Below are 24,224 nucleotides of genomic sequence, written 5' to 3'. Positions count from 1 at the left end.
CTGACGGAGAATTTCAGTATACACCTGGTATAGGATTGTTCTTGTTACTGATGTTAATTCTTGTAACCAATGTGTTATTGTTGCAGAGAATTGTAACGGTATACAGGGTGCATGAGCTTATGAAAATACCATGTAATCTGTCTGGAGATGTACCAAACGACAGACGGTATGTAAGGGGACATTGTGATGTTGCTATTTCGTGGTTAACACTTGTAACTGGTCTTGGAATTTCTTACAGGACAAAAAGGGTTCCAGCCAGAAGGTCCTGTGTAAGAAGGGAAACTGAGGCACACCACCATTTTGTTGGGGGAGGCCTGTGATGCCCTCAGTGATGTTACTGGCATCACTTCCTGCATCAATTTTGCGTTGCGGGTGTCACGTTGCTGAATTGGAGGGAAGCAGCCAGATCGCTGGTGCACCCCTAGGTGGGGGTGTTGGCCCCAGAAATTGGTGTGGGGGGAGCCATGTGGGGTGTTGAGTGGGAGATTGTTGTTTGTTGATCTTACGTACGCTATTTATGTGAGTGTTTAATGTCTATGTGTGTAGGTAGGAATCTGTAATCTGTGTGGAAGCTGAATATTTCTGTGAATGTGGTTAAGCATGGCTATGGACAGGCTGAGTAGCAAAGCCCTGTGGAACAATGACTCTCAATAGGCTATGGACACACCCAAAGAATGGGATTTGTCACCTGAGGGCAGCCAGCAGGAAACATAGAGATTGGCCTCTGACCAGGTGACTTGCTGCATACAAGAAGAGGCCAGGAAGGAGTATAAAGAGGCCATGTGGTCGATGCCATTTTGGTTCTCAGCTCAGCACTTCATCCCAGAAGCAGCACTGCAGGGATTGAAGAGCCCGGAAGACCTGTGAACCCATCCTGATCTCAGGATGTGCAATAAGAACTTTTAAACCAGCAGCTGCAACACCTCTGCTAGAGCCTGCATCGAGAACTGGGAGATTCGGTGCATGTAACGTACTGTACTTTAATAACCTTACTCTCAGGCTTTTCTTTCTTGTGTTAATAAACCTTTAGTTTTAGATTCTAAAGGATTGGCCCAGCGTGATTTGTGGGTAAGATCCAGAGGGTAAATTGACCAGGGATCTGTGGCTGGTTTCTTGGAACCGGACAGGACTTGTTCGGGGTAGGTGGGATTGGGTGCTAGGACCCCCCACCTGTGTATAGGCCCGGGGCCATCTGGGGCACGGATATTGCTGGGGTGTCGGAGGGGTTTTGCTCGGGAGGCTTCAGGCAGGCAGCTGAAGCGCTCGGTGAGACTGGTTCGTGGCCTGTGTGGAGAGGTCGCCAGTCGGGGGCTGTAAGGAACCCCGGATTTGAGCAATTCGCCCTAAGCGGACGCCCTTAGCTGTGCCCAGACATGGCCCGGTCCGTCACAGCCAGTAAGAGAAATAAAAGCTTGTTAAGTAGCAGCTTTGAAGCACCGGAAGGACGGATTATCAGATGAACAGACATTTCATTCCTGTCAAGTATTTCAAAATCTGGAACCTATTAGCATGGGGGAAAGAACCAGTGAACATTCAATGAAGAGCTTTACACACTACTTAGAACATCAAATCAGAACGTAGGTCACCAAAAAAATGATAAAGAAATCACAGCCAGGACTCATGACAAAATGAGGTAGCAGTTTATTTCAATCCGTTTCCTAGAATGGAACCTCACTGGTTATTTACAGAGATATTTTATAGTCTGGAGGGGGTAGAGAGGAATTTGTATGGAGTTTTGCATTTCTGAGAGAACTACCCACATGAGAGCCTGGCCCTGGCAGTAGAGCGGTATCATTTTCACTAGAATTCAAATGGCACTTTGTTATTTCAAGTCTGCACATTCTGAGCTGGATGTTGTCCGAACACACGGATATTGGACAATCATTACTTGAGACCAAACATTTCTCTGCCCACCCTGAAGGCCGGGGATGCATTAGGGGCACCTCCAAGAGGAATAAGCGTCATGGAGACATAAACCCAAATTCTACTCAAGTTTTGTGATGTTCCCGTTAGGTAAGAAACATGGAAATTCACCCCCACGAGTCAGCAGGGAGAGAAAATCATCCCCATCTGCCTCAGGAGCGCGGGAAAGGCTGAAGCAGGAGGAGAGGGGAAGATGCTCTGAGTCAAATCAAAACGGAGTGTTGGGAAGCGCCTGTTGCAGCCCCAGCCCCCACCCGTCCCTAGGCCGAGGAGGCACCAATCTCTGCGGTGGGCTGGGAAAGGCTCCGGGAATTACCTTCTGTACAGACTCATCCTCTCTCCAGCGCCCGCGGGGACAGCGGCTGCCTGAGGTTCTTGACAGAGGCTCAGTTCTCGTCTCTCGGATCCTTGGGCGCCGGCCGTTGCCAGCCAGTTGGACTGGAGGCAGGACAAGAACGCTGCAGCCACAGTCTTTGTTGCTGTCACACATGACATCACAATACACTCAGGCCTCCATCCAGAGACCAGCCCCCCCGCCCAGGTAACTCTTCTCCCATCCCACAGCCAGGCCCGGGGCAGCGCGGACACCCACAGCTGGCTTGTACTGGAAAGCTACTGGGAAGGAAGGCAGGAGGCAGAACCTTCCCTTGGCCTAGCCCTGCCCCCTCCCCTCCATGCACGGTGGGTCCCACTGAGGGACAACAGAAATTCCCAGGGGTGGGGGCTGTGACTGTTTGGAGCTGGCTGCGGTGGGCTCAGGGCGCTCTGCTTTTCGGGGAGCAGCCTCACGCAGACAAAAGCTGCCTTTCTTCTCTCGCTCTGCCTGAGCAGGGGAGGAAAAAGACACTCTCCTTTGAGCAGGCGTTGAACCAGACACCCAGGAGTAACATGCTGAGTCCACCACTCTGCAGCTGAGCTACTGTTATTGTGTTTACTGCTTTGCCCTTAATAATGGTGGAGGGAGTTAGGACGAGGCAGCAAAATCTGATAGCCCTGGGGTGGGACCCAGAATGGTGGGTTCTGGGTCTTGCAGTATTGTGAGATATGTGCCCCTCCCCTCGAAAGGGGGCACCCAGTTTGTGGCATGGCTGAGTCATAAAGAAGACCCTGCAGCACCTGTAGAGTGGGGGCGGGGATCTCCTGACAGACAAGGCACCCTCAGAAGAGGGCATCTGAGCTCTGAAAACTAATTCCTGGGGCAACCAGCAGGTGGCGCTGCCGTGGGGAGTGAACCCCATTGCAGGGCCTAAGCCCTTTCTGACCAACCTCCACTAAGCAAGACCCAGCTGCTCTGTCAGTTCGTGGGGGGATCTGGTACTTGCTGGAGACGTGTGTCAGCGGCAATGCAGTACAAAGGTGACTGGGGCACTTTGCAGCTCCCACCGCTCCCTGACCGTCCTTTCCCTTGCGGCAGACAGGGAAGGCTCCGAACAAGACGAGGCCGAGGAGCAGTAATTCTCCCTGCCGTGTGAAACCTGCTCTCCTGCCTCTTGGTGCTGGGCCCCAGGGCAGGGTACAGGGAGTCACCGTCCATCATCCTGTGCCAGGGAGGTTGAGAGGGCTCCGTGCCCATTTGCACAAGGCCACAGGCAGCGGCACAGACCAGTGCCCCATGGAAATGGGGCTGGAGTGGCTGCCTGCTCAGGTGGGACTGTGGAAGCCCCAGTCTCTTACCCCAGGGCAAATGGACCCAGCAGTGTTTAACCTCCCACACAGACCCCCAGCCAGGCACAGGGTGGGGGGGGCTCCACTCACGGGCTGGAATGAGGAGCAGCAATCAGGCAGTGCCAAAAGAAGATTAAGGGGGAAAAAAGAAGATTAAGGGGGGACATGATAGCGGTTTTCAAATATCTAAAAGGGTGTCACAAGGAGGAAGGAGAAAATTTGTTCCTCTTGGTTTCTGACGACAGGACACGGAGTAATGGGCTTAAAGTGCAGCAGGGGAGGTTTAGATTGGACATTAGGAAAAAATTCCTAACTGTCAGGGTGGTCAAATATTGGAATAAATTGCCAAGGGAGGTGGTGGATTCTCCCTCTCTGGAGATATTTAAGAACAGGTTAGATAGACATCTGTCAGGGATGGTGTAGGTGGAGCTTGGTCCTGCCTTGAGGGCGGGGGGCTGGACTCGATGACCTCTTGAGGTCCCTTCCAGTCCTATTATTCTATGATTCTATGATAAGCACCCGGAGCTCAACTGGAGACAGGGGGCCAGATCCCAGCTGGGTCAATGGGCCCCGGGTCCATGGGTGGCCATGGGGTGGGCCAAATCCCCACAAGCAGGAAGGCTGCTGGACCCGCCGGCCATGCGGCGGAGAGGGGAGGTTGGGAGGATGCTGATCCTGCGCAGTTTGCAGCCTGCGTGAATGTGGGGGGGCATTTAGCAGAGACCGACGCGCCCCGTCCAGCCCAACACACGGTGCTCGGCTGGGTGCCAGTGGCTCACCCACCCGCTGGCTCACCCCCAGCGCCAGCCAGCGCCGGGTTCCAAGCGCACCGCCCAGCGCACGCCCCCCCAGAGAGCGGCTGTCGCTCTCGGGCGCCGCCCGGCCCCCAGGCTCTGTCTGGCCAGAAGGTTCCATTCAGGCTCCGGGGCGGAGCCAGCGAAGCCCAACCTGAAACTTTCCCCTGCTGGGAGGGACGGAGCCGCCCGAGTCGCCTCTGGAGCTTGGTTTGCACCTGTCAGGCCCTAGCCCAGGCAAAGCCCAGCTGCAGCTCCGCCAGCTAAAGCAGGAACAGGATGTTACTCTGGAAGGCAGCTGCCAACAGGCCACATGGAGCCGGGCCTGGCCACCACAAGGATGCTGAGCCTGATCTAAGCTCCACCGCTCCACAGCCGGACAGAGCCACCAGGACCAGGACGGGTGCTGGGTGCAGTGTGATGCGAAGGGGCTCTCCAGCATAGCGCTGGTCGGCACCCCACAGCTCAACAACACGTGAGGTCAGCGTGGGGCCCCCTGTGCCAGGGCTGTGGCTGAGGTTACGTTCCTGTCTGCAGCACAGCTACCAACTGGATCAGAGGGCAAACTGCATGACAAGTGTGTCCTCATTTCCCTCTTCCTGCTGGCTCCCAAATGCTGCCCACTCCTCGGACGTGTCTTTGGCCCCCAGAGTGTGTGATGCCTGGCACAGGGCGGTGGGTGTCCAGCGGGCACTGAAGCTACTTCTAGACTGCAGGAATTTGTTGGAGAGGCAATGCTGCTGAAAGGGATCTAGGAAGGAGTACTGCTGAAAGGGATCTAGGGGTCATAGTGAACCACAAGTTAAACATGAGTCAACTATGTGACACTGCTGCCAAAAAAGCAAACATGATTCTGGGATGCATTAATACGGGGTGGATAATATTTTTTTGCTGTGGGCTTGTGACGGGGCATTTGCCCTGCACTTGCCCTTTAAGGGCAAAACCCCAGCCTTGAGCAAGGGCTGCGAGCAAAGCCCCAGCTGAGGCAGTTCTAGCTAACCAGGGCCCAGCTGGTGGCCATATAAAGGAGGACTCCAGGTGGCAGAGGGAGAACTGAGTGGTGGTGTGGAGAGAGAGTAGTAGGGGCCTGACTGCCAGGGAAGCAGGTGGCTTCCTGGAGGTGGGGCAGATCTGGGGAAGTGGTGGCCAAGCAAGGCCCCAGGCTGCAGAGCCTGAAGCAAGGCCTTAGGCTACTTGTGAGGTAGTGAGGCAGCCATGCTAGGCAGGGGCAGCAGGTCCACACTGCTTTGCCAGCGCTGAGTGGCCATTCCAGACTGTAGTTTGCCCCTCAGGGCTAGATGAAGACTGGCAGTGGGTCACTGAGGCAAGGTGGGTGCAGGGGACCTGGGTGAAGGGATTGGGGTGCCATGGGAAGGGAGAACCCTGAAGTGCAAGCAGGATAAACACCAACCTCTGGAAGGGGGCTCAGACACTGGAGTGGGCTCTGCTGGAGGGCAGTGTCCTGGGGAGGATGCCAGGAACAAAGAGAAACATGGGGAGCCCCCAGCTAGAGGGAAGTGTCCGGAGAGCCAAGCAAGCTAATTCCCAAGACTGGAGGCATCATGGTGACGAGTCTGCCCTGTGTCAGGCCACTTCAGAACTGTTTGAAGCTCTCTTTCTAGATCTTCTGGAATAGCTTTTCCCAAAATAAGCTTGCAGTGCGGCTGCTGAGAGGTGGGTCAGATTCTCGATCCCCTCTTTTACATGATAAACTGAAGCATATGGAGGTTAAGAGAAATTACCCAACTAACACAGCAATTCAGTGGCAGAGCTGGAAATGGAACCCAGAAATCTTCTTCCCAGCACGTCTGATCCACTCTCCCACATGCTCATCTCAGAACCAGGAACAGAACCCACCTGTCCTAGTCTTTAGCCACCAAGACCATCTATTTCCTGATGGATATGGGGGAGAGAATGAGGTTCTGCTCTCTGCTCTGTGCCAGCAGCACCTTCTTTCAGCTTCTTTTAGAATCCTGGTTCTTTCAGTAGGTTTCTTTCTGCACTGGAACCCTGAGCTGCTACAAGTTACTGTCTAGATGGCAAGTTCCACCAGTCACTCTGAAGAGCTTTGTTGTCAGGAACAGGGGAATGAGGGAAAGGAGATGATGGCATGAGCCAAATGGAGCAGAGGTGAGGAGACAGACTGTAGGTGAAGGGTGGAGTCAGGGCAGAGGAAGGGGAGAGGGAGCATTACAAGTGCATCATTAATGGCATGGGATTTGCTAACTTCTGATCATGGTGCACTGTCCCAATTATAACTGGGCCAGAAATGCAGCTAATCTTCTATCCGGAATGAGACTGTCCCAGCTCTTCTAATAAAGTGCATTTTGTTGGGCTATTGTGTTCGCTACCCTGAGATACTAGTTGTCTGGGTGAGGGTATTGATACTTGAATGAGTTGAGCTGCCCTGTTCTTGAAGTGAATTAGATGGGTATTGGCTGTCACCACTGCTCTGGTGAAATGCGACTGGGTTTAGCACTCCAGAAACCTCAAATTCTCTCGTATCACAAAATAGATTTTTATTCTGATGTTATGAATGGTGTTAATAGATGAAATTACATGTGTGTGTGTGAAGTTTGGTTTTTCAAATTTGTTTTGAAATCCAGTGATTTCATCCGATCATGCTAGCACCTGCATAGCACATTAAAAATAGCAATTAAAACCAAATCCCTGATCCTGTACGGAAGGGCAGTTTTTGAGACTTTGGCTGCAGAACTGTAGTGGCTGCATATTTCATTCCCTATTTATTCAAGTGCAATCTCCACAGCCAAGAATGCCCACGTGAAGCACTGTGGGCCCCTCTTCTATAGGTTAAAAGGGGCAAAGAGTAGATGAAAATGGTTCATTTTTGCCCATCCAGTGACTTCATCCGATCATATCGGTATCTCATTTAGGAGTATATCTGTGTGTCTATTTCATAGCAAATGTTTCCTGTTTATTTTCGCATTTAGATTTTTCATCTTTGCTGCAGTTTTGATGACTTAATCCAGTAGCTCCTGGAGGCGTTTCCTGTGTCTCGTGTTTTGTTCACATGCAGAAACATCACTGATGTTCTGATGCGCAAATTAGCAGTGGGATTTATGCCCCGCTCTTTGCTTTCTGAGAAATCCATGGAGCACAGCTTTCAAAATCTTTCATTTCAGTGGCATTCTCCATGAGCATGTTAACAATGGTTCTGTTGTTCAGTCCAGTCACCAGGATAGCCAACTCGTTGTCATGTTGATAACTCTCTTCCACCTTGGCCTGTTCAGGGGCTTTCATACTTTGTGTCCATCACCAGGATGAAATCACAGCCCTGTTCCTTTTCTAAGATTGCTCTAGCTTGAAGGAGCAACATGAAGGCTCCCTGCGTACCTCAGCCGCTACTCACTGCAAACTGCTGCTGGAATGTGGCGTTCAGGAAGGTGGATTTCCCAGTGCTCTGCACTCCCAGCATCATCACAACCAGCATTTTGGTCCTTCCCCTCAGCTTGGCCCAGAGTTCAGAATGTCGGTCACCCATTGCAGTGGGAGGTTGCAGACATGTCCGTTCATCAGGTGAACAGGAAGCTCTTTTAGCATGAGGTCAATTGCGATGCCTGAGAGGTGGGTGAGTTGCCTTCCACTTTTTAGGGTATTGCAGCCTTTAACCATGGGGTGCACAGCCTCCTGGGACTTCCCCAACTTTCACATGGAATGCTCAACCTGTAAAGAAGTGGCAGAACTAATCTGAGAGACTTGCATTTCTCTTTGTATTCAGCCTGTAGGTTCAGAACAATTCCTTCTATCAGTGTGATCCAGCTGAAATTTGATCCATTTCAGAAATAGTGTTTCTCTAATGGAAGTAGATGTTGTACAACCTTTGAGTCTAGTCAAATCATTAATAAGATCACATTTATTCTGTCTGTGTAATTGCAAAATCTTATCTTTCAGCTGAGATTTATATTTCTCAGCAGGGATATCTTCCCTGACCTCTCATTCGACACAGTTCTTTTTCCACATTAGCCAGGATTTTCCATAAATCCCTGAAGAGCTTTAGCATTTCTTTCTCTGAGGCAATTTCTTTAATGCAGTTGCTTGCAATCTGACATTCCATGCTGTCATCATCTATTTGGATGCCTTGTTCACGCACTGGAATTAAAACTTCCTGTATCAGAATCAACAGTGTTTCCTCTTGGGGGGGGGGGTCCTCTGTTTTATCCAAGAAATCGTATTCCTCTTCTATGAAAATGGATTGGGAGACTGATTCATCCAAGATAATTTCTAAGTCTTTTGGAAGAATTTCTATTAATTTCTTTTGCAGAAACCCTTAATCTCTGAGGGTTTTTCACCAGTTGATTTTTTTTTTCTAATTCATGAGTCCTAGGACAAAAAAAGATTACACTAATGTAAGGAACAAGAAACAGGGTATAAGAAGCAGCCACACTTAGCGCTAATGTTTTTAGTTGTGTAGCATAATTAGAAATTTAGTAATTTGCACAGTAATCTGCAAATTAAACAATCTGAGAGAAAGAATAAATATATTGTATTTATTCTCAGCTGATTGAAAAATGCCATTTTCATTGAAGTTTTCCTCCTCTTGAAGTTTGAAAACAAATGTTAATTTTTGAAATTTGTTACTTTGAAATCATGGGGAAATACAATTTACTTTACTTTTCTCCCACTTTTGTTGAGTGCTAATTTAACAATAGTAAAGTAGAATAAAGCAAAACTAACAGATTCGTGGAAAAACTTAAAATGCTAAAAATCTTTTGCTGTTCTCTTTCCACCACAGTGCAACATGTTCATTTCAACCTGCTATTTTGAACAGAATATTTCTGTGCTAGCTGCTCTACCTAGTGTTTAAGGCTTGCATAACAGCATCAAAACTGTTTAAAATTTGAAAGCCAGTGATCCACAGGATATCTATTTTGTAGAGAATCCCCTAGTTAAAGAGCTTTCAGTTTATTTTTGGATATTATACAGCACTGAGCATATACTCTGTTGGAAACAAGTAACTTTCTTTTATATCATGAAATGATTCTGTATGCATTAGACTAACATTCTGTAATAAACTACAGAGATTACAAAAAGAAACAGAAGATAGCGAGAGAGGCTCTTGCAGAACTGTGTTGCGATTATGGTTACTGCTAGAGGTACAAAGGGATGCAGAGGAAGTCAGAGGTTTGAAACACACAATAAGATTTTGACTCTGAAATAGCTCTCCTGGCACCTGGCCTTTTCAGGTTCTGTCTGGGGATGGGTATACATTGGATGTAGATCTGTGTACAATTGAGAAGTCAGCTGGAGCCTTGAGCGTACTATATGCTGGAGTCTGGAAAGGGGAGATTAGTGGAGAGCCCTGTAATTGTCCATCTCCTTCAGCCTCTACATCTAGATGGGAATCTCACTGATGGGGTCTCAAGGAGGCCATAGAGGGGGCATCAGTATCCTGAGGGACAGGAGATTGTGGCCAGCATGGGACTCAGACCAGCCGTTGTTGAGGAAGCTGCAAAAGTGTAGACAAGAGGCAGACGGCAATAGAGGCTTGTTCCTATGCCTGGCTGAACCCGGGATGTTTCATACAACTTGTAAGCAAGTGAAAAACAGGGTTTGCATGGAGAGGTTTCCCCAGCTGTAATATTGATTCTGATGAGAGCCTAGTAAATATTTGACATAGGGTTACTGGAGCCAAACAAAGTGTGACTAACTTGTACAGGAAGCGAAATGGAATCAAAGTCACTTTTGAATCACTATGGGTCAATTCTTTTCCCTAAGGCACAGGTCTAGCAAATGCACTGTGGTAGCATGGTAAAACAAAAGGAAAAATATATAGTACTTTAAAGACTAACAAGATAGCTATTAGGTGGTGAGCTTTCGTGGGCCAGACCCACTTCTCCAAATCCTATTCTGAAAGAGAATTGGCGTGACCATATATAACAAAGGAATACAATGAAGAGGGTGAGCACATTATAAACTAATAAATCAGATTGTAGAACAAAAGGTGGGGCGGGAGGTGAGGGAAGGTTCTGAAGTTTCTCTCTGTAATCTAGTGTTAAAGTCTTTCTGAAGTAAGATGCATGTTTTCAGGTCTCTAAGGGAATGCCCAGGTAGACTGAAATGTAGACGAATAGGATTTTCTCTTGGAAGATGTCAGATTTGTGGGCATTGATTCTTTGGCAAAGTGACTGAGCAGTCTGTCAATATACATTGCAGAGGGACACTGCTGACACATGATGGCATAAGTCACATTGCTGGATGAACGGGAATATGAGTCCTCGATCGTATAACTGACATAGTTAGGTCCACTGATGGTGTCACCAGAGTAGATATGTGGACAAAGTTGGCAATGGGGTTTGTCACAAGGGAAAGTTCCAGAGTTAGTATTGATGTGCTGTGCCTTGTGGTTGTTAGTAAGTATCTTCCTAAGGTTAGGGGGTTTTCTATTAGAGAGTATAGGTCTGTCACCCAGGGCCTCTCGAAGTGTAGTATCCTGTTCCAGTGTAGGTTGTAGGTGGTTGATGTGTTGGAGTTTAACTAGCTTTTCTTGGGCCTATCTTGAAGTAGATGGTTTCTGAAAGTGTGTCTGGCCCTTTCAATTTTTCTATTCCACCGGTGGGTAATTGAGTTTTACGAATGCTTGGTAGAGATCTTAAAGTTTTTGGTCTGTCAGTGGGGTTGGAGCAGATGTGATTGTATCTAAGGGCTTGACTATAGACAATGGATGGAATGGTGTGTGCTGGATGGAAGGTGGAGGCGTGTAGGTAAGTGTAGCAGTCAGTGGGTTTTCTGGAGAGTGGTATTGATTTTGCTATCAGTTATTTGTACCCAGAGACCCCAGAGTAGCTGCACCCCCTTGTCCAATGTGGCAGATCTCAGGTGCTCAGCATCCACCACCTCTATCCTTGCCCATGGAGCACCAATACATAGCAAGTGGGGACAAACGCCGCCGTTGGAATGATTTTACCACATCTTCTCCCCATCCAGCACAATGGCACTACACCTGCTCAGAGTGGCGGACCTTCTCTGGCGCTCTCAGATCAGAGGACTTGGCTATATAAGAACTTATGCATGGATGGGGCTATATAATTGGTGCTGACAGAGCATGTGGATTTTTAGGTTCAAAGCCTGCTCATTGACACCCTTGTGAATCCAGGGTCACATCTCCTGTATAACCAGGGATTTACTGTGGTGTGACTGATCAGAATCTGATCTTAAAAACACTGACGTGAGGAGTATCCGTGTGGCGGGGGAGGCGGATTTACACAGGGGTGACTGAAACCAGAATTCCAGCCTACTACTGAGATCTTGTCAGTTTCTAATCTCAGCTCCTTATAACTTTTCATAGACATTACGCTTTGATATTCTTGGTGGAGTGGATCCCTCCGCTTCCTTCTTATTTGCCCTTGCTGCCAATAGGTCACTGGCTGGTGCTGACTGCAGCATGTTTCTCAGGCTCCCCGGTCTGATTTTTTTCATTTTGGGCTTGTGGGAATAATCGCTCTGGTTCTGGAAAGCAAAGGGTTACATTCCAGACTGACAGTTTATGAATCTTAAAGATTCTTAATATATCCTCAAACACCTACCCAATGCCTATAGTCCATGACCTCTTTAAGCTCCCGCGCTGGAAACTATCCTGTCCAATGGCCTGGAAGGAGGGAACACTAGCAGGATGAGAACAGGGCATGAGACGTGTGAGTCACAGTAGGTTTATTGAGACCAGAAAAGAAGAGATTCCCAAGCATGTCCCAGTCAGACACTCCACTGTTCAGCGTAGGTGTTTGCTAGCCCACAGTGTGCGTAGATGTGTTCTGTTGGGCTTCTGGGCTCTCCACTCCATTTCCTTTCTCTCTGCATGCAGCAGTGTCTGGGCTCTTGGCTCTGTTCCCTTTCCCTGAAGATGTGTTGTGCTCTGGCGTATCTAATACTGCAGCTTCTTTCCCTTTCTAATTTGTAAGCTCCTAGCTAGTAAAACTAGCTTGTGGGCGAGGAAGCTGTTGTCTCCTCCTCAGCCTCTGCCATGGAGCTGCCACACTGGCTACAGACAGAGTCTTCTTATGCCCGATAGGAGCTTTCAAGAGCCTCTGGTTTTCTTGGGCTCCTCTGGCAAGGCCTGCTCCTGCTGGCTGAGGCTGGAGCATGCCTCGGCTGCTGCAGGTTGGACCACCACCCTGAGCACCTGGCTGTGTCTGTGCTCCCTTGAGGTGAGTCTTCGCAAGAAGAAATGCAGCCTAGAATAAAAAGAAGGAGCCAATGGGTTTTTCTGTCCTTCCGGAAAGGCAGGGGAATAGTCTGCCCAGGATTCACACACAAGAGCGGTCTCTAGAAACCATCCGCTCCTGTAAGAGCCAGAGCTTGTCCATAGAACCCAGGCAAAGGTGAAGACACATGGGGCCGGGAGTGACACAGGAACTGTTGTGAGGAATATCTCAGGCCTGTGTTGCGCAGGAGGTGAAACTCGGGGAGCAGGGCCATCCCTTCTCGCCTTACAGCCTGGGACTGTGGGAGCCGATGACCCTAAAGTTGGCTTAAAGTGCTAATGAGAAGGTTGCTGTTCTTATGGTAGGAGAGGCTTTGTCTGAGGTCTGTTTGTTTATAAAAAGGGGATTTTCTACAGAAATGCTGTTATAGAAGTGGCTGAAGTTCATCCTACATTTTCTCTTAAAGCTAAGTGTAGACTACAGGCTTCTTGCACAAGAAGCTTTTCATCTGCAAAAACTTCTTAAACAAGAGAGCATCCACACTGCAAAAGCGCATCAAAAAAGGGATGCACTTTTGCGAAAGAGAGCGTCCAGACTGCCTGGATGCTTTCTTGAAGTGAGCAGTGATTACTATGGCTAGAATGGCCACCAGGGCACCTGTGCTTTTTCCTCTTCCCTTTTCTTGTGCAAAAAAACCCCTTTTGCCCATCCACATACACCTTTTTGCGAAAAACTGTTTTGAAAAAGGAATTATTCCTCGTAGACTGAGGAATACCTTCCCCGGGAAAACCCCTCTGTTCTTTGGTTTTACTTGCGCAAAAAAGCACTTGAGATGTGGACGGCCGTTTTTGAGCAAAAACTCTGTAGTGTAGACCTAGCCTGCACTCGCCATCCTGCCGGTGGCAAGGAAGCTGCTGGTGGTGCTGGGTTTGGTGGGGGAGTGGGTGCTGATCTGGGCAGCTCTCTGCTGTCCCCAGGGCTGGTGTTGGGGCCAGGATCACATGGTGGCTGCCATGCTGCTCCTGGGTCAGGGCCACATGGGTTAACTGGGTTAACATTACTACTCTATAAACTGTGTATGACAAAGAGCGAGAAGAAACTTGCCTATCTAACTGGAATTAGTTTGGATTCTAGCTGTGATGGACTGGGCTACAGCGGATGAAATCCAGGTAGTTCACCGTCTTTCAGAAGCTACGACAGCAGACAGCAATTATTCAGTGAAACTAGATGTATTGCAGCTTTTTCTTGAGGAGTTCTGACTCTCACTGGGCCTGAGAGACTGATCATTTTGGAATCAGTTTTGCTTTGTGAAATCTTCCTCAGTGGTTGGAGACTCCTTTCTGAGGGGGACGGAGGCACCCATCTGTCACCCTGACAAGTCATCTCGGGAGGTGCGGCCTGCCAGGGGCCCGTATCTGAGACATTACAGAGGCATTGTCGAGGAATATCCACCCCCTTGACTACTACCCCATGCTACTCATCCATGTGGGCACTAATGATACTGAAAGGTGTGACCTTGAGCAGACCAAGAGTGACTACAGGGCTCTGGGAGTATGGGTGAAGGAGTTTGGAGAGCTGGTGGTGTTCTGTTCAGTCCTTCCTGTTAAAGGTCGGGGCCCAGGCAGAGAGAGGCACATCATGGAGGGGAATGCCTGGCTGCGAAGATGGTGTTGCCAGGAGGGCTTTGGCTTCCTTGACCGCAGGATGCTGTTCTAAGAAGAAGGACTGCTAAGCAGGGATGGGGTTCACCTTTGGAGGAAGGGGAAGAGAGTATTTGGGCAGAGACTGGTTAAACTAGTGAAAAGGGCCTTAAACTAGGTTTGACGGGGGCAGGTGACCAAAGCTCATAGGCAAGTGAAGAACATGGAGACCTGGAAGATGGGTCGGAAATGGGAGGGAGCATGGGCTGCAATAGCAGAGGTAAAGGAGGGACAAAGCAGAACTGGGGAATATTGATAGAGAAGGGTACAGCTTGCTCTGGAATGATAGGATCAAGAATGCAGGGGAGCAGTCAGGAATTCAAAAGCACAACTGGTTTGCAGCTAGCAAGGGATGTGACGGGTAAGAAAGGTTCCTCCAGGCATGTTAGCATTAAGAGGGTTATCAGAGAGGGTGTGGGGCCCTTACTGAATGAGGGAGGTAAACTAGTGACAGATGATGTGGAGAAAGCTGAAGTACTCAATGCTTATTTTGCCTCTGTCTTCACAAACAAATTCAGCTCCCAGACTACTGCACTAGGCAATGCAGTATGGGAAGGAGGTGGGCATTTGATACGGTATCGCTTGACCTGCTTATCAATAAACTAGGGAAATACAACCTAGATGGGACAACTACCAAAAAGAAGAAATACAACGTAAGTGGGTGCAAAACTGGCTGGATAACTGTTCTCAGAAAGTAATTACGAATGGTTCACTTGTCATACTGGAAGGGCATAACAAGTGAGGTTCTTCAGGGGTCTGTTTTGGGACCAATTCTGTTCAATATCTTCTTCATCAATGTAGATAATGGCATAGAGAGTACGCGTATTATGTTTGCACATTATACCAAGCTGGGAGGGGTTGCAAGTGCTTTGGATGACAGAATCAGAATTCAGAATGATCTGGATAAACTAGAGAACTGGTCTGAGGTAAACAGGATGAAGTTTGATAAGGACAAATGCAAAGTGCTCCACTTTGAAAGGAACACTCAGTTTCATACATACAGAATGGGAAGCGACTGTCTAGGAAGGAGCACTGCAGAAAGGGATCTAGGGGGTCAAACTGGATCAGAAGCTAAACAGTGTGATGCTGTTGGGGAAGAAAAGCAAACACGATTCTGGAATGCATTAACAGGAGTGTTGTGAGCAGGAGACCAGAAGTCATTCTTCTACTCTACGCGGCACTGATCAGGCCTCAATTGGAGTATTGTGTCTAATTCTGGGCACCACGTTTCAAGAAAAATGCAGAGAAATTGAAGAAGGTCCATAGAAGAGCAAGAAAAATGACTACGTCTGTGTCTAAACTACATCCTTTTTCTCAAAAAAGGGATGTAAATTAGACACTTCGAAATTGCCTGGGGTTCATTTACATTCCTTTTTCGAGAAAAGGGATGTAGTCGAGACACAGACCAAATGTCTAGAAAACATGATTCATGTGGGAAGTGTGACGGCGCGTTGGGGGTCCCCCGTCTCCTTCCCCCCCGAAATGGCACAAACAGACTGCACCAGCCGGTGGAATAGAGGAAGTTGATTGCCTCTCCAGGTTATAGCACAGCACAGGTGTAATCTGGTCACAGAGCTGGGCTAGGCTGCCTCAGGCCCCCTTGAGATGGGGGAGACTGGGCCCCTAAACTCCAGCCCCTTTCCCTGGGCTGTCTCCTCCATGCTTCCAGCCCGCAGCTAACTAACTCTCCTCCAGCCCTGCCCCCCAGCCAGGGCATCATTCCACCTCCCTTTGTTCCTCTCCATGGGGGGTGTCTGGCCATACTGGTTTGCATAGTGACTCATCCTGTTTTGCTGGGTCGTGGTACCCACGGCAGCCAGTGGGGGTTACCCCAGAGCCAGCAGCATAGAAACCAGCCAGGTACCCCCACTACGTCACAGAAGACTGAAAGAATTGGTCTTGTTTACTTTAGAAAAGTATAGACTGAGAGGGGACATGAGAGCGGTTTTCAAGTATCTAAAAGGGTGTTACCAGGAGGAGCAGGTAGAAAGACTGTTCTCCTGGGTCTCTGAGGATAGGACAAGAAGCAATGAACTTAAATTCCACCAGGGGAGGTTTAGATTGGACATAAGGAAAAACTTCCTACCTGTCAGGGTAGTTAAACACTAGAATAAATTGCTGAGGGAGGTTGTGGAGTCTCCATCACTGGAGATACTGAAGAGTAGGTTGGACAGATGCCTGCCAGGGATGATCTAGACAGTGCTTGGTCCTGCCGTGAGTGCAGGGCAGGGACTTGATCTCCTGAGTCACTTCCAGTCCTAGTGTTCAATGACTCTAATCATTGCCTGCAACAGAGTTAGTTATCACAGCAGCACTCTCGGGCAGACTCTTTTTAATACAAGCTGTACATATCTCATGGACTACAGGATTTTTAATTAAGAGCAGAATACGTGATATTACATGACCCCCAGCCCTTCTGCACCTTTTAACAGTCATGTGTTAATGAAGGCAAAGAGCATCAACCAACACAGGAGCAAACCCTAAGAAGAAATGCTGCCCCACGGTCAAAGGAGAATGGCTGAATGAAAGAGTTGAAGCAGAATCTCAACAAACTCAAGGCCAGATCTGTGTACAGAGCGGGGACATATTCCAGTACAGTGCTGATGTGGGCTTGACCTGCTAAATTTGGACTCAGACTAGAATATGCAGCCACTTCTCCGCAGGCCACAAGTGGGAAGGGGGAAGCCCTTGGACAACATGAAGAGGATTCATCAAGCAAAAGTCGTGAATCCGCTGCACATATTCTTAGGAGCAGGAATTCTCCTCCCCTGGGATGTGAGTTGTGAAGGATGCTCTTAGAAACACAAAAAAGAAACAGAAGAGGCTGGAACTGAAGGACAGAAAACATTTAAAGCCAGAAAAAATAAAAATTCTCACAGATAACTTTCTGCTTCCCGTACAAATGAACAGCTCCCGAACAGAAACGCGCAAAATATAAATGACCACATGGGAAAGCACCAGTATGTACAAGCTGGCATAGAAAAACTCTGCTTTTGTGGTTTTGGAGTCAATCATCAGTGTTGTCTGTGCAGAAATCAAGTCAGCTATTCGCCTGTCATCCTACAATACACTTATTACTGATGAGAGCACAGGTATTTCTGTCACCAACTTGCTTTTCATTGACTTCAAGTTGAGAGCTGCAGCATGTGCAGGGCAGAAGACTGTGTTTGGTGGAACGATTCAGTTATCTGCTTGGAATGCACAAGCTGTTACAGCTGCTCTCAAAGCCTTTGACACCCTGAATAAGCGGGATCTGATGAAAACAGCGATGTTCACTTCAGATTGTGCTTCAGTCGTGCTGGGGGAAAAACAATGGTGTTGCCAGACAACTCAAGCAGAGCATCCCACATTTAACAGCACAACACTGCCTGGCCCATGGAGAAGACCTGGGTTTAGCTGATGTGTGGAACCAAGTGCCAGTGCTGAAGACAGGAGAGACCCTTTTGAAGACCGTTTATAGAATCTTTTGCAGTTCCTCAGTCCGAAAAGGACAATTTGAGGAAATAGCAAATGTCACAGAAAATGAGACTGTATCATTGAAACCTCTAACTGAAGTGAGGTGGCCACCTAGACATTTTGCTGGAAGTGCTTTGCTGTGTAATTAGGAGCCCCTTCTTAACTATTTGGAACAGGAAATCTAAAACAATAATGATCCAATAGCAAAGTGCTGCCTGACTAAGTTCCATGACACTAATTGCCACGTCACTGCAGCTGTATTAAATGAGGTCTCATGTGAATTAGCAGAACTGACTAAATGCTCCCAGAAAGGTTCTTTGACAATGCGTGAGGCTGTGCAGTTAGCAAGGGCCCAGAGCTGCAGGCTGAGAGGGCAGGATCTTGGAGAAACAGTGTGAAAAATCAAATCAAATCAACCACAACCGATGACCAGTTCAGCTGTGAACCTATTCTACGTTTCATCTCCCTGCTGTGTGAGCCTCTGAGTAAGAGGTTTCCAGAGAATGAACTAAATGAATGGGCAGCTTTTTTCTTTGCCTCACTTCCCCCACATGAAATCAGGGATGATTTTGGGCACTGAAAACATTAGCAAGCTACTTGACAAATACAGAAACATTTCAGTACGCAGTCAAATGAAGTCCTGTTCAGCTTGCGACCAGGAACAGCTAACAGGGAGTTTGGAGAGGGAGTTCTCCAGGTAAAAGAGGAGTAAAAGCCGGACCCTTGTGGTAAGTGGCTGTCTGGAGTGTGTGTTTGTGTGGGGGGGAGTTATTTGCTGTGTGCTGAGCTTGTGTTTGTCTGTTTGTTTGTTTGAAGGAGCTTCTAAAAGGTTTGAAACCTAGAAGCCTCTGTTAATTGGCTGAGCCTCAGTCCGGGGGAGTGGCTACCAGAGCTATATAAGCCTGTGACTCAGCGCCCAGGGAGCTTGCGAACAGGAACAGCTAACAGGGAGTTTAGAGGGGAGGTTAGAGGGCACTAGTGACTTCTGACCTTCTTTAAAACATAACTCTTAGAATAATCTATATTCCAGAGGTTTAAAAAGAATCCCAGTTTATACTTAAATTTATTCATTAGAAAAATGGAGACAGAAGCCCAGCAGCGGAGTGGGGGCTATCCTGTTTATTGCGTCGAGTGTAACATGTATAATTACCTGCCCTGTGGGCGGGTGGCGTATGTGTGCACCCGTTGCAAGGAGCTCCTGACCCTCAGAGACCGAGTTCGTGCTTTGGAGGCCAGGGTGCCTGAACTGGAGGAGCTAAGGGAGGCAGAGAGCTATGCTGATGAGACTTTCCGGGACATAGTAGTACTGTCCCACCTCCAGTCTGAGAGCCCCAGTGCTCTTAAGGAGGATGAAAGTCTCAAGGGAACAGAGCATTCAATGGGAGCAGAGGGAAACCATCCCGTAGTTGGGACCCTCCTCCCAGGGGATGTTGCAGTTTCCTCTCGCACTGGAACAGGCAGAGGAGGCAGAGGGAAGGCAAATGTGCCTGTCGATAGCAGGGCAGGTGCTGAGGAGGCTGCGTGGGCCGGAAGTGTCCCACACTTTGCTGTGGATGCCAATGGAGTGTTAAATGGGAGGGAGGGAGATGCTCTGTTACCACCTCAGCCCCCGAGTTCCCTTCCCCTCCTCCTGACAGGGCAGAGCGGGGTAAGGGCCCAGCCGGCTACAGTGATGGAACCAGCTCCCTACCGGGCACAAGGCTTCTCCTGCTTCCTGAGAGAAGATGCCCAGGCCCAGCCCCTGAGGAGCCAGCCCCTCCCCCTTCCCTTCCCAGGTGCAGAGGTGACAGCTCTCTGGAGACTTCCAGCAGGCTCCTAATTTCTGTGGGTCACCCCTCCCCCCCCACTTCCCGCCTGCTCCACTAGAGGGGCAGAATAAGGCTTTGGGGATCATCCCGGCGTCATGATCTCTGGCTGATCCTTATTGAGTGGGGGTGTGTCTACACTTGTCCCCTAGTTCGGACGAGGGAGGCAAATGAAGCATACCCAAGTTGCTAATGAAGCGCGAGATTTAACTGTTACTCCTCGTGCAATGAGGAGTAACAGTTAAATCGAGGGAAGGGTTTTAAATCGGACTACTGTGTCTACATACGGTGAGTTAAATCGGGCGACTGGCATTTTAAAATGGCGACCGGCTGCAAATATGCTAATCAAGCACGGGATATTTAAATCCCACACTTCATTTGCCTCCCTACTCCGAACTAGGGGGCAAATGTAGACATCCCCTGAGAGAAGTAGAAACAGCAGCAGCAGAAGAAAGAAAGAAAACAGCAGCAGCCACAGAAGAAGCAGAAGCACAAACAGAAGAAGGAGAAGCAGAAAAACAAATAGGAGCAGCCACAGAAGGAACCATAGAAGCAGATGAAGCAGCAGAAACAGCAGCACTGCAGAAGAAGCAGCAGCAGCAGAAGGAGCAGCAGAAGAAGGAACAGAAAAAGAAGTAGCAGCAGCAGAAAGAGTAGCAACAGGAAACAAACACCAGATGGAGAAGAAGAAGTAGCACAGTAGCAGCAACAGCAGAAGTATCCACAGAAAAAGAAGGAGCAGCAGCAGCCAGAGAAGAAGCAGCAGCTGCAGAAGCAGTAGAAGAAACAGAGAAGAAAAGAGGCAGCAGCAGCAGCAGCAGCAGAAAAGAGCAGCAGGAACAGCAGAAGCAGAGGTAGGAATAGGAGAAGGTGAAGAAGCAGCAGCAGGGCTGTGTCTACATTTTCCGGAAAAGGGATGCAGTTGAGACAAGTCGGAATTGCAAACGCAGCAGGGATTTAAATTTTCCCCGCTCCATTTGCATGAACATGGCAGCCGCTTTTTTCCGGCTCGGGGCTTTGCCGGAAAAAAGCGCCAGTCTAGCCAGGGATCTTTCGGAAAATAAAGCCTTTTCCGAAAGGTCCCTTATTCCTGATTTTAAGAGGACTAAGGGACCTTTCGGAAAAGGGTTTATTTTCCAAAAGATCCCTGTCTAGACTGGCGCTTTTTTCCGGCAAAGCCCCGAGCCGGAAAAAAGCGGCAGCCATGTTCATGCAAATGGAGCGGGGAAAATTTAAATCCTCGCGGCATTTGCAATTCCGACTTGTCTCATCTGCATCCCTTTCCGGAAAAGGGGTGCAGTGTAGACACAGCCCAGAAGAAGAAGAAAAGCAGCAGCAGAAGAGGCAAGAGCAGAGTAAGTAGCAGCCACAGAGGAAGAAGGAGCAAAAGCAGAAGAAGAATCAGCAAAAGAAACAACAGAAGAAAAAGTAGCTAAAGAAGCAGCAGCACAAACAGAAGAAGAAACATGAAAACAAGCAGGGGCAGGAGAAGGAGCAGCAACAGAAGAAGCGGCAGCAGCAGAAATAGTCGAGCAGTGCTCACCGAGCAGTGGATCGGGATCTAATGACAGATCTCAGAGCCTCTGGCCGATGATCCTGGCTGGTTTGTCCAGGAAGCTCTCAAGGGCTAACGTTTCAGTTGCTCCTCTCCCCATTTTCATGCTGCTCCTGCCTTCTGCATTGAAGCTGCCCCCTTGGTATCCTCCTGCTTGCTGTGCAGGGTGTGGGAAGGAGAAGGGGGGGCTCTGATGTCAGGGTGTTCCTCCCTCCCTCTACTCTTATGCCCTATCTCCACACCGAGAGCAGGGGATGGAGGGAGCTCGGCAATGCACAAATCTCTGTCACTCTCAGTGTGTGTGTCTCTGTCATTCTCACAAACACACACTGTCCAGTCTGACCTGGCTTTACCTCAGAAGTTCACACACAGGGTCTCCCTAGCAGGGGCAGACTCTGAGGGGTTTCCCTCGCAGGGATTTCCCGCCTGAGACGGGATAAAAGGCCGATAGCTGGACAGTTTGGGGATGTCCGTCCCAGAGGCAGGGTGCGCGGGGTTTTCCTCACAGGACATCAGACTCCAGATCAAGACAACTGCAGCCTTACGGGAGACTCCACTGAAGACCATCGCCAGCCACCCTGAGAACTACTTACCATCGGCAGGGAAGAGGACTCGGACGGCTCTTCTCAGGCCTCCTCTCAAAGCTCTCGGTGAGCTGCGAGATTTGAGCTCATGAGTGACAGTCTGGGAACTTTCAAGAAGGCTGCTATAAACTTTGGTTATTACACGGACCATGCCAATTGGACTCAGCCGAAATTTTCCTTTTCCTTGTGATTTTTGGGAATTGATTACTGTACTGTTTGCATCTGACGAAGTGGGTCTTTGCCCACGAAAGCTTATGCTCCTACACTCCTGTTAGTATATAAGGTGCCACAGGACTCCTCGTCGCTTGTACTGTTTATTGGTTGTCGTTAACCATTTTTTAATATCCGCTGAATCCCCTATTTTGTAAATTTACCCTTCATAAATTGGTCATATGTTTGATTCACCTTAATTGGCCCTTTGATGAATAAAAACACGCCACCAGATGATAGTATCATAGAATACAAGGACTGGGAGGGACCTCGAGATGTCATTGAGTCCAGTCCCCTGCCCTCATGGCAGGACCAAATACTGTCTAAACCATCCCTGATAGACATTTATCTAACCTACTCTTAAATATTCCCAGAGATGGGGATTCCACAACCTCCCTGGGCAATTTATTCCAGTGTTTAACCACTCTGATAGCTAGGAACTTTTTCCTAATGTCCAACTAAAAGCTGCCTTGCTGCAGCTTAAGCCCATTGCTTCTTGTTCTATCCTCAGAGGCAAAGATGAACAAGTTTTCTCTCTCCTCCTTATGACACCCTTTTAGATACCTGAAAATGGCTATCCTGTCCCCCCCACAATCTTCTCTTTTCTAACCTAAAGAAACCCAATTCTTTCAGCCTTCCCTCATAGGTCATGTTCTCTAGACCTTTAATTATTCTTGTTGCTCTTCTCAAGACCCTCTCCAATTTCTCCACATCTTTCTTGAAATGTGATGCCCAGAACTGGACACAATACTCCAAACCTTAGATAGCTATTTGGGTGGCTCTGACAGTGTAACCGACCACTCTCCCCTCACCTGGCTGCACCAGAGGAAAGGGGCCAATGCCAAACTGCTGAGCTCTACGACATGGAGGCGGGCCCATGGGAAGGTGTCATGAACAGGAGGAGTGCTGACCAGCACCCGCTGATTAAAGGGTTAATTCAGGTACCTAGCAAAGGTGTCAGCCAGGGGGCCAGGAGAACCAATCGAGACAGAGGGTTGAAATGTGAATTGGATTTAGGTTCCCTGCCTGCTCTCTTTGGCTACGTCCATACCGCAACCTTTCTCCGCAAAAGCTTGTGCAAATGAAGCGCAGAGTAGACTATCGCCACGCTTCATTTGCATAATTAATTAGCAACAGTTGTTGCACGAAAGGCTTTTACACAAAAAGGAGCTGTGTAGATGTGATAACCCCCCTCTTGCGCAAGAGCCATTCTTCCCGAAAAAATGAGCATTGTGCCAGAGGGTTTTTTCTGTTTTAATTCGGTTTCCTCAGTTGCTCTGTAACATCAAGGAAACAAGTACTCTTTATCACGTTTCTCTCCTGTTTTGTACCAAAAATCACTTCTTGTAAGGTGAGGATTTGATTCCTGTGTCCTGGAAGGTCTGTCTGTGGATCTGCGAGAGGCAGCTGTGGTGGGCGGGGCTGTGAGAGGCAGATGTAGTAAGCTGAGGGTCAGTAATATGGAGTCAGCAGGCCTAAGGCCTGCAACATGGAAACAGCAACAGGCCTGCAATCTAGTGAGCAAGACTTTGGTTCAGTAACACAGGAGCCAAGAAAGAAGCCCTATTGATAACTGTGTGATTGTGTAAGTTAGGTCGAGCATGGAAGGACACAGGGAGGCACTGGGTACAGACTGTGAGCCAAAGGGGAGTAATGGAACATCTTAATAAGAAATGTCTTGGTACGAAAACTCCCTAAAAACTAATGCACAGACCGACCTAGGTTCAGGACCGGGTCAAAATTGACAGCATGAAGGATAGTAAGTGAGCCCCCCTTCCATCCAGTGAGGGGTGGTAACTAGGCAACAGAGGGTGGTAACCTGGTACGTAAAGAAATGATGTAAGTTGTTTGTACCTGTCTATAAAAGGACACCGCAGAGGGTGCTCTCCGGCCGACCTTGGGGGGGGCGCACTAGGCGCCTGAACGGCAGGTGTCGTTGCCTAAACTTACAGAGTGCACAGTAACTTAACTTTGACTAAGTGCTGTTAATATCTGTTATATGGCAATAGGCCTGCCCGGTGTTGGTACCGTGTCAACGCGGGCCATAGTGCCCAGTGGTGTGTCATTGTACTGATCTCTGTTACCAACTGGTAGAGCTTCAACCTGCTCGACTGATTTCAAACCTTGCCTGCATCTGTCGTTTCCGGGGCCTCTCAGAGATCTCCTGTGTTGACCCAAGTGCACGGGGTCTAACGCTAGATAAAGGGAGTACCGATTGTTACGCACGCAGCCGAGAGTTTATTATCACCGACGGAGTAGAGGTCCTGTCAGGAGCGCGCCAGGACGACCCTGACCAGACGACGCTGACACTGACAGTCCAGACCACCGAAGGTACCGAGGTACAAAACACCGAGGTACGACAGCAGACATGGC

At 48.7% G+C, this 24,224-nt stretch overlaps 1 protein-coding gene across 1 annotated transcript in view; it reads right to left on the bottom strand.

The window, feature by feature from the left end:
* LOC149523691 (maestro heat-like repeat family member 5) overlaps window positions 1-24,224 on the bottom strand; it is a 64,878-nt gene that overhangs the window by 27,083 nt on the left and 13,571 nt on the right. The window contains exon 9 of the mRNA XM_089781612.1: window positions 21,651-21,712. Within this exon, the coding sequence (XP_089637738.1) occupies window positions 21,651-21,712 (62 nt within the window). The remainder of the gene's footprint in view (window positions 1-21,650; window positions 21,713-24,224) is intronic.

Source organism: Pelodiscus sinensis, chromosome 12, assembly GCF_052426305.1.
Source record: "Pelodiscus sinensis isolate ZL-2025 chromosome 12, ASM5242630v1, whole genome shotgun sequence".
Lineage (NCBI taxonomy): Eukaryota > Metazoa > Chordata > Testudines > Trionychidae > Pelodiscus > Pelodiscus sinensis.
The sequence above is the reverse complement of the archived record's forward strand: the minus strand, read 5'-3'. Positions and strand labels throughout refer to the sequence as shown.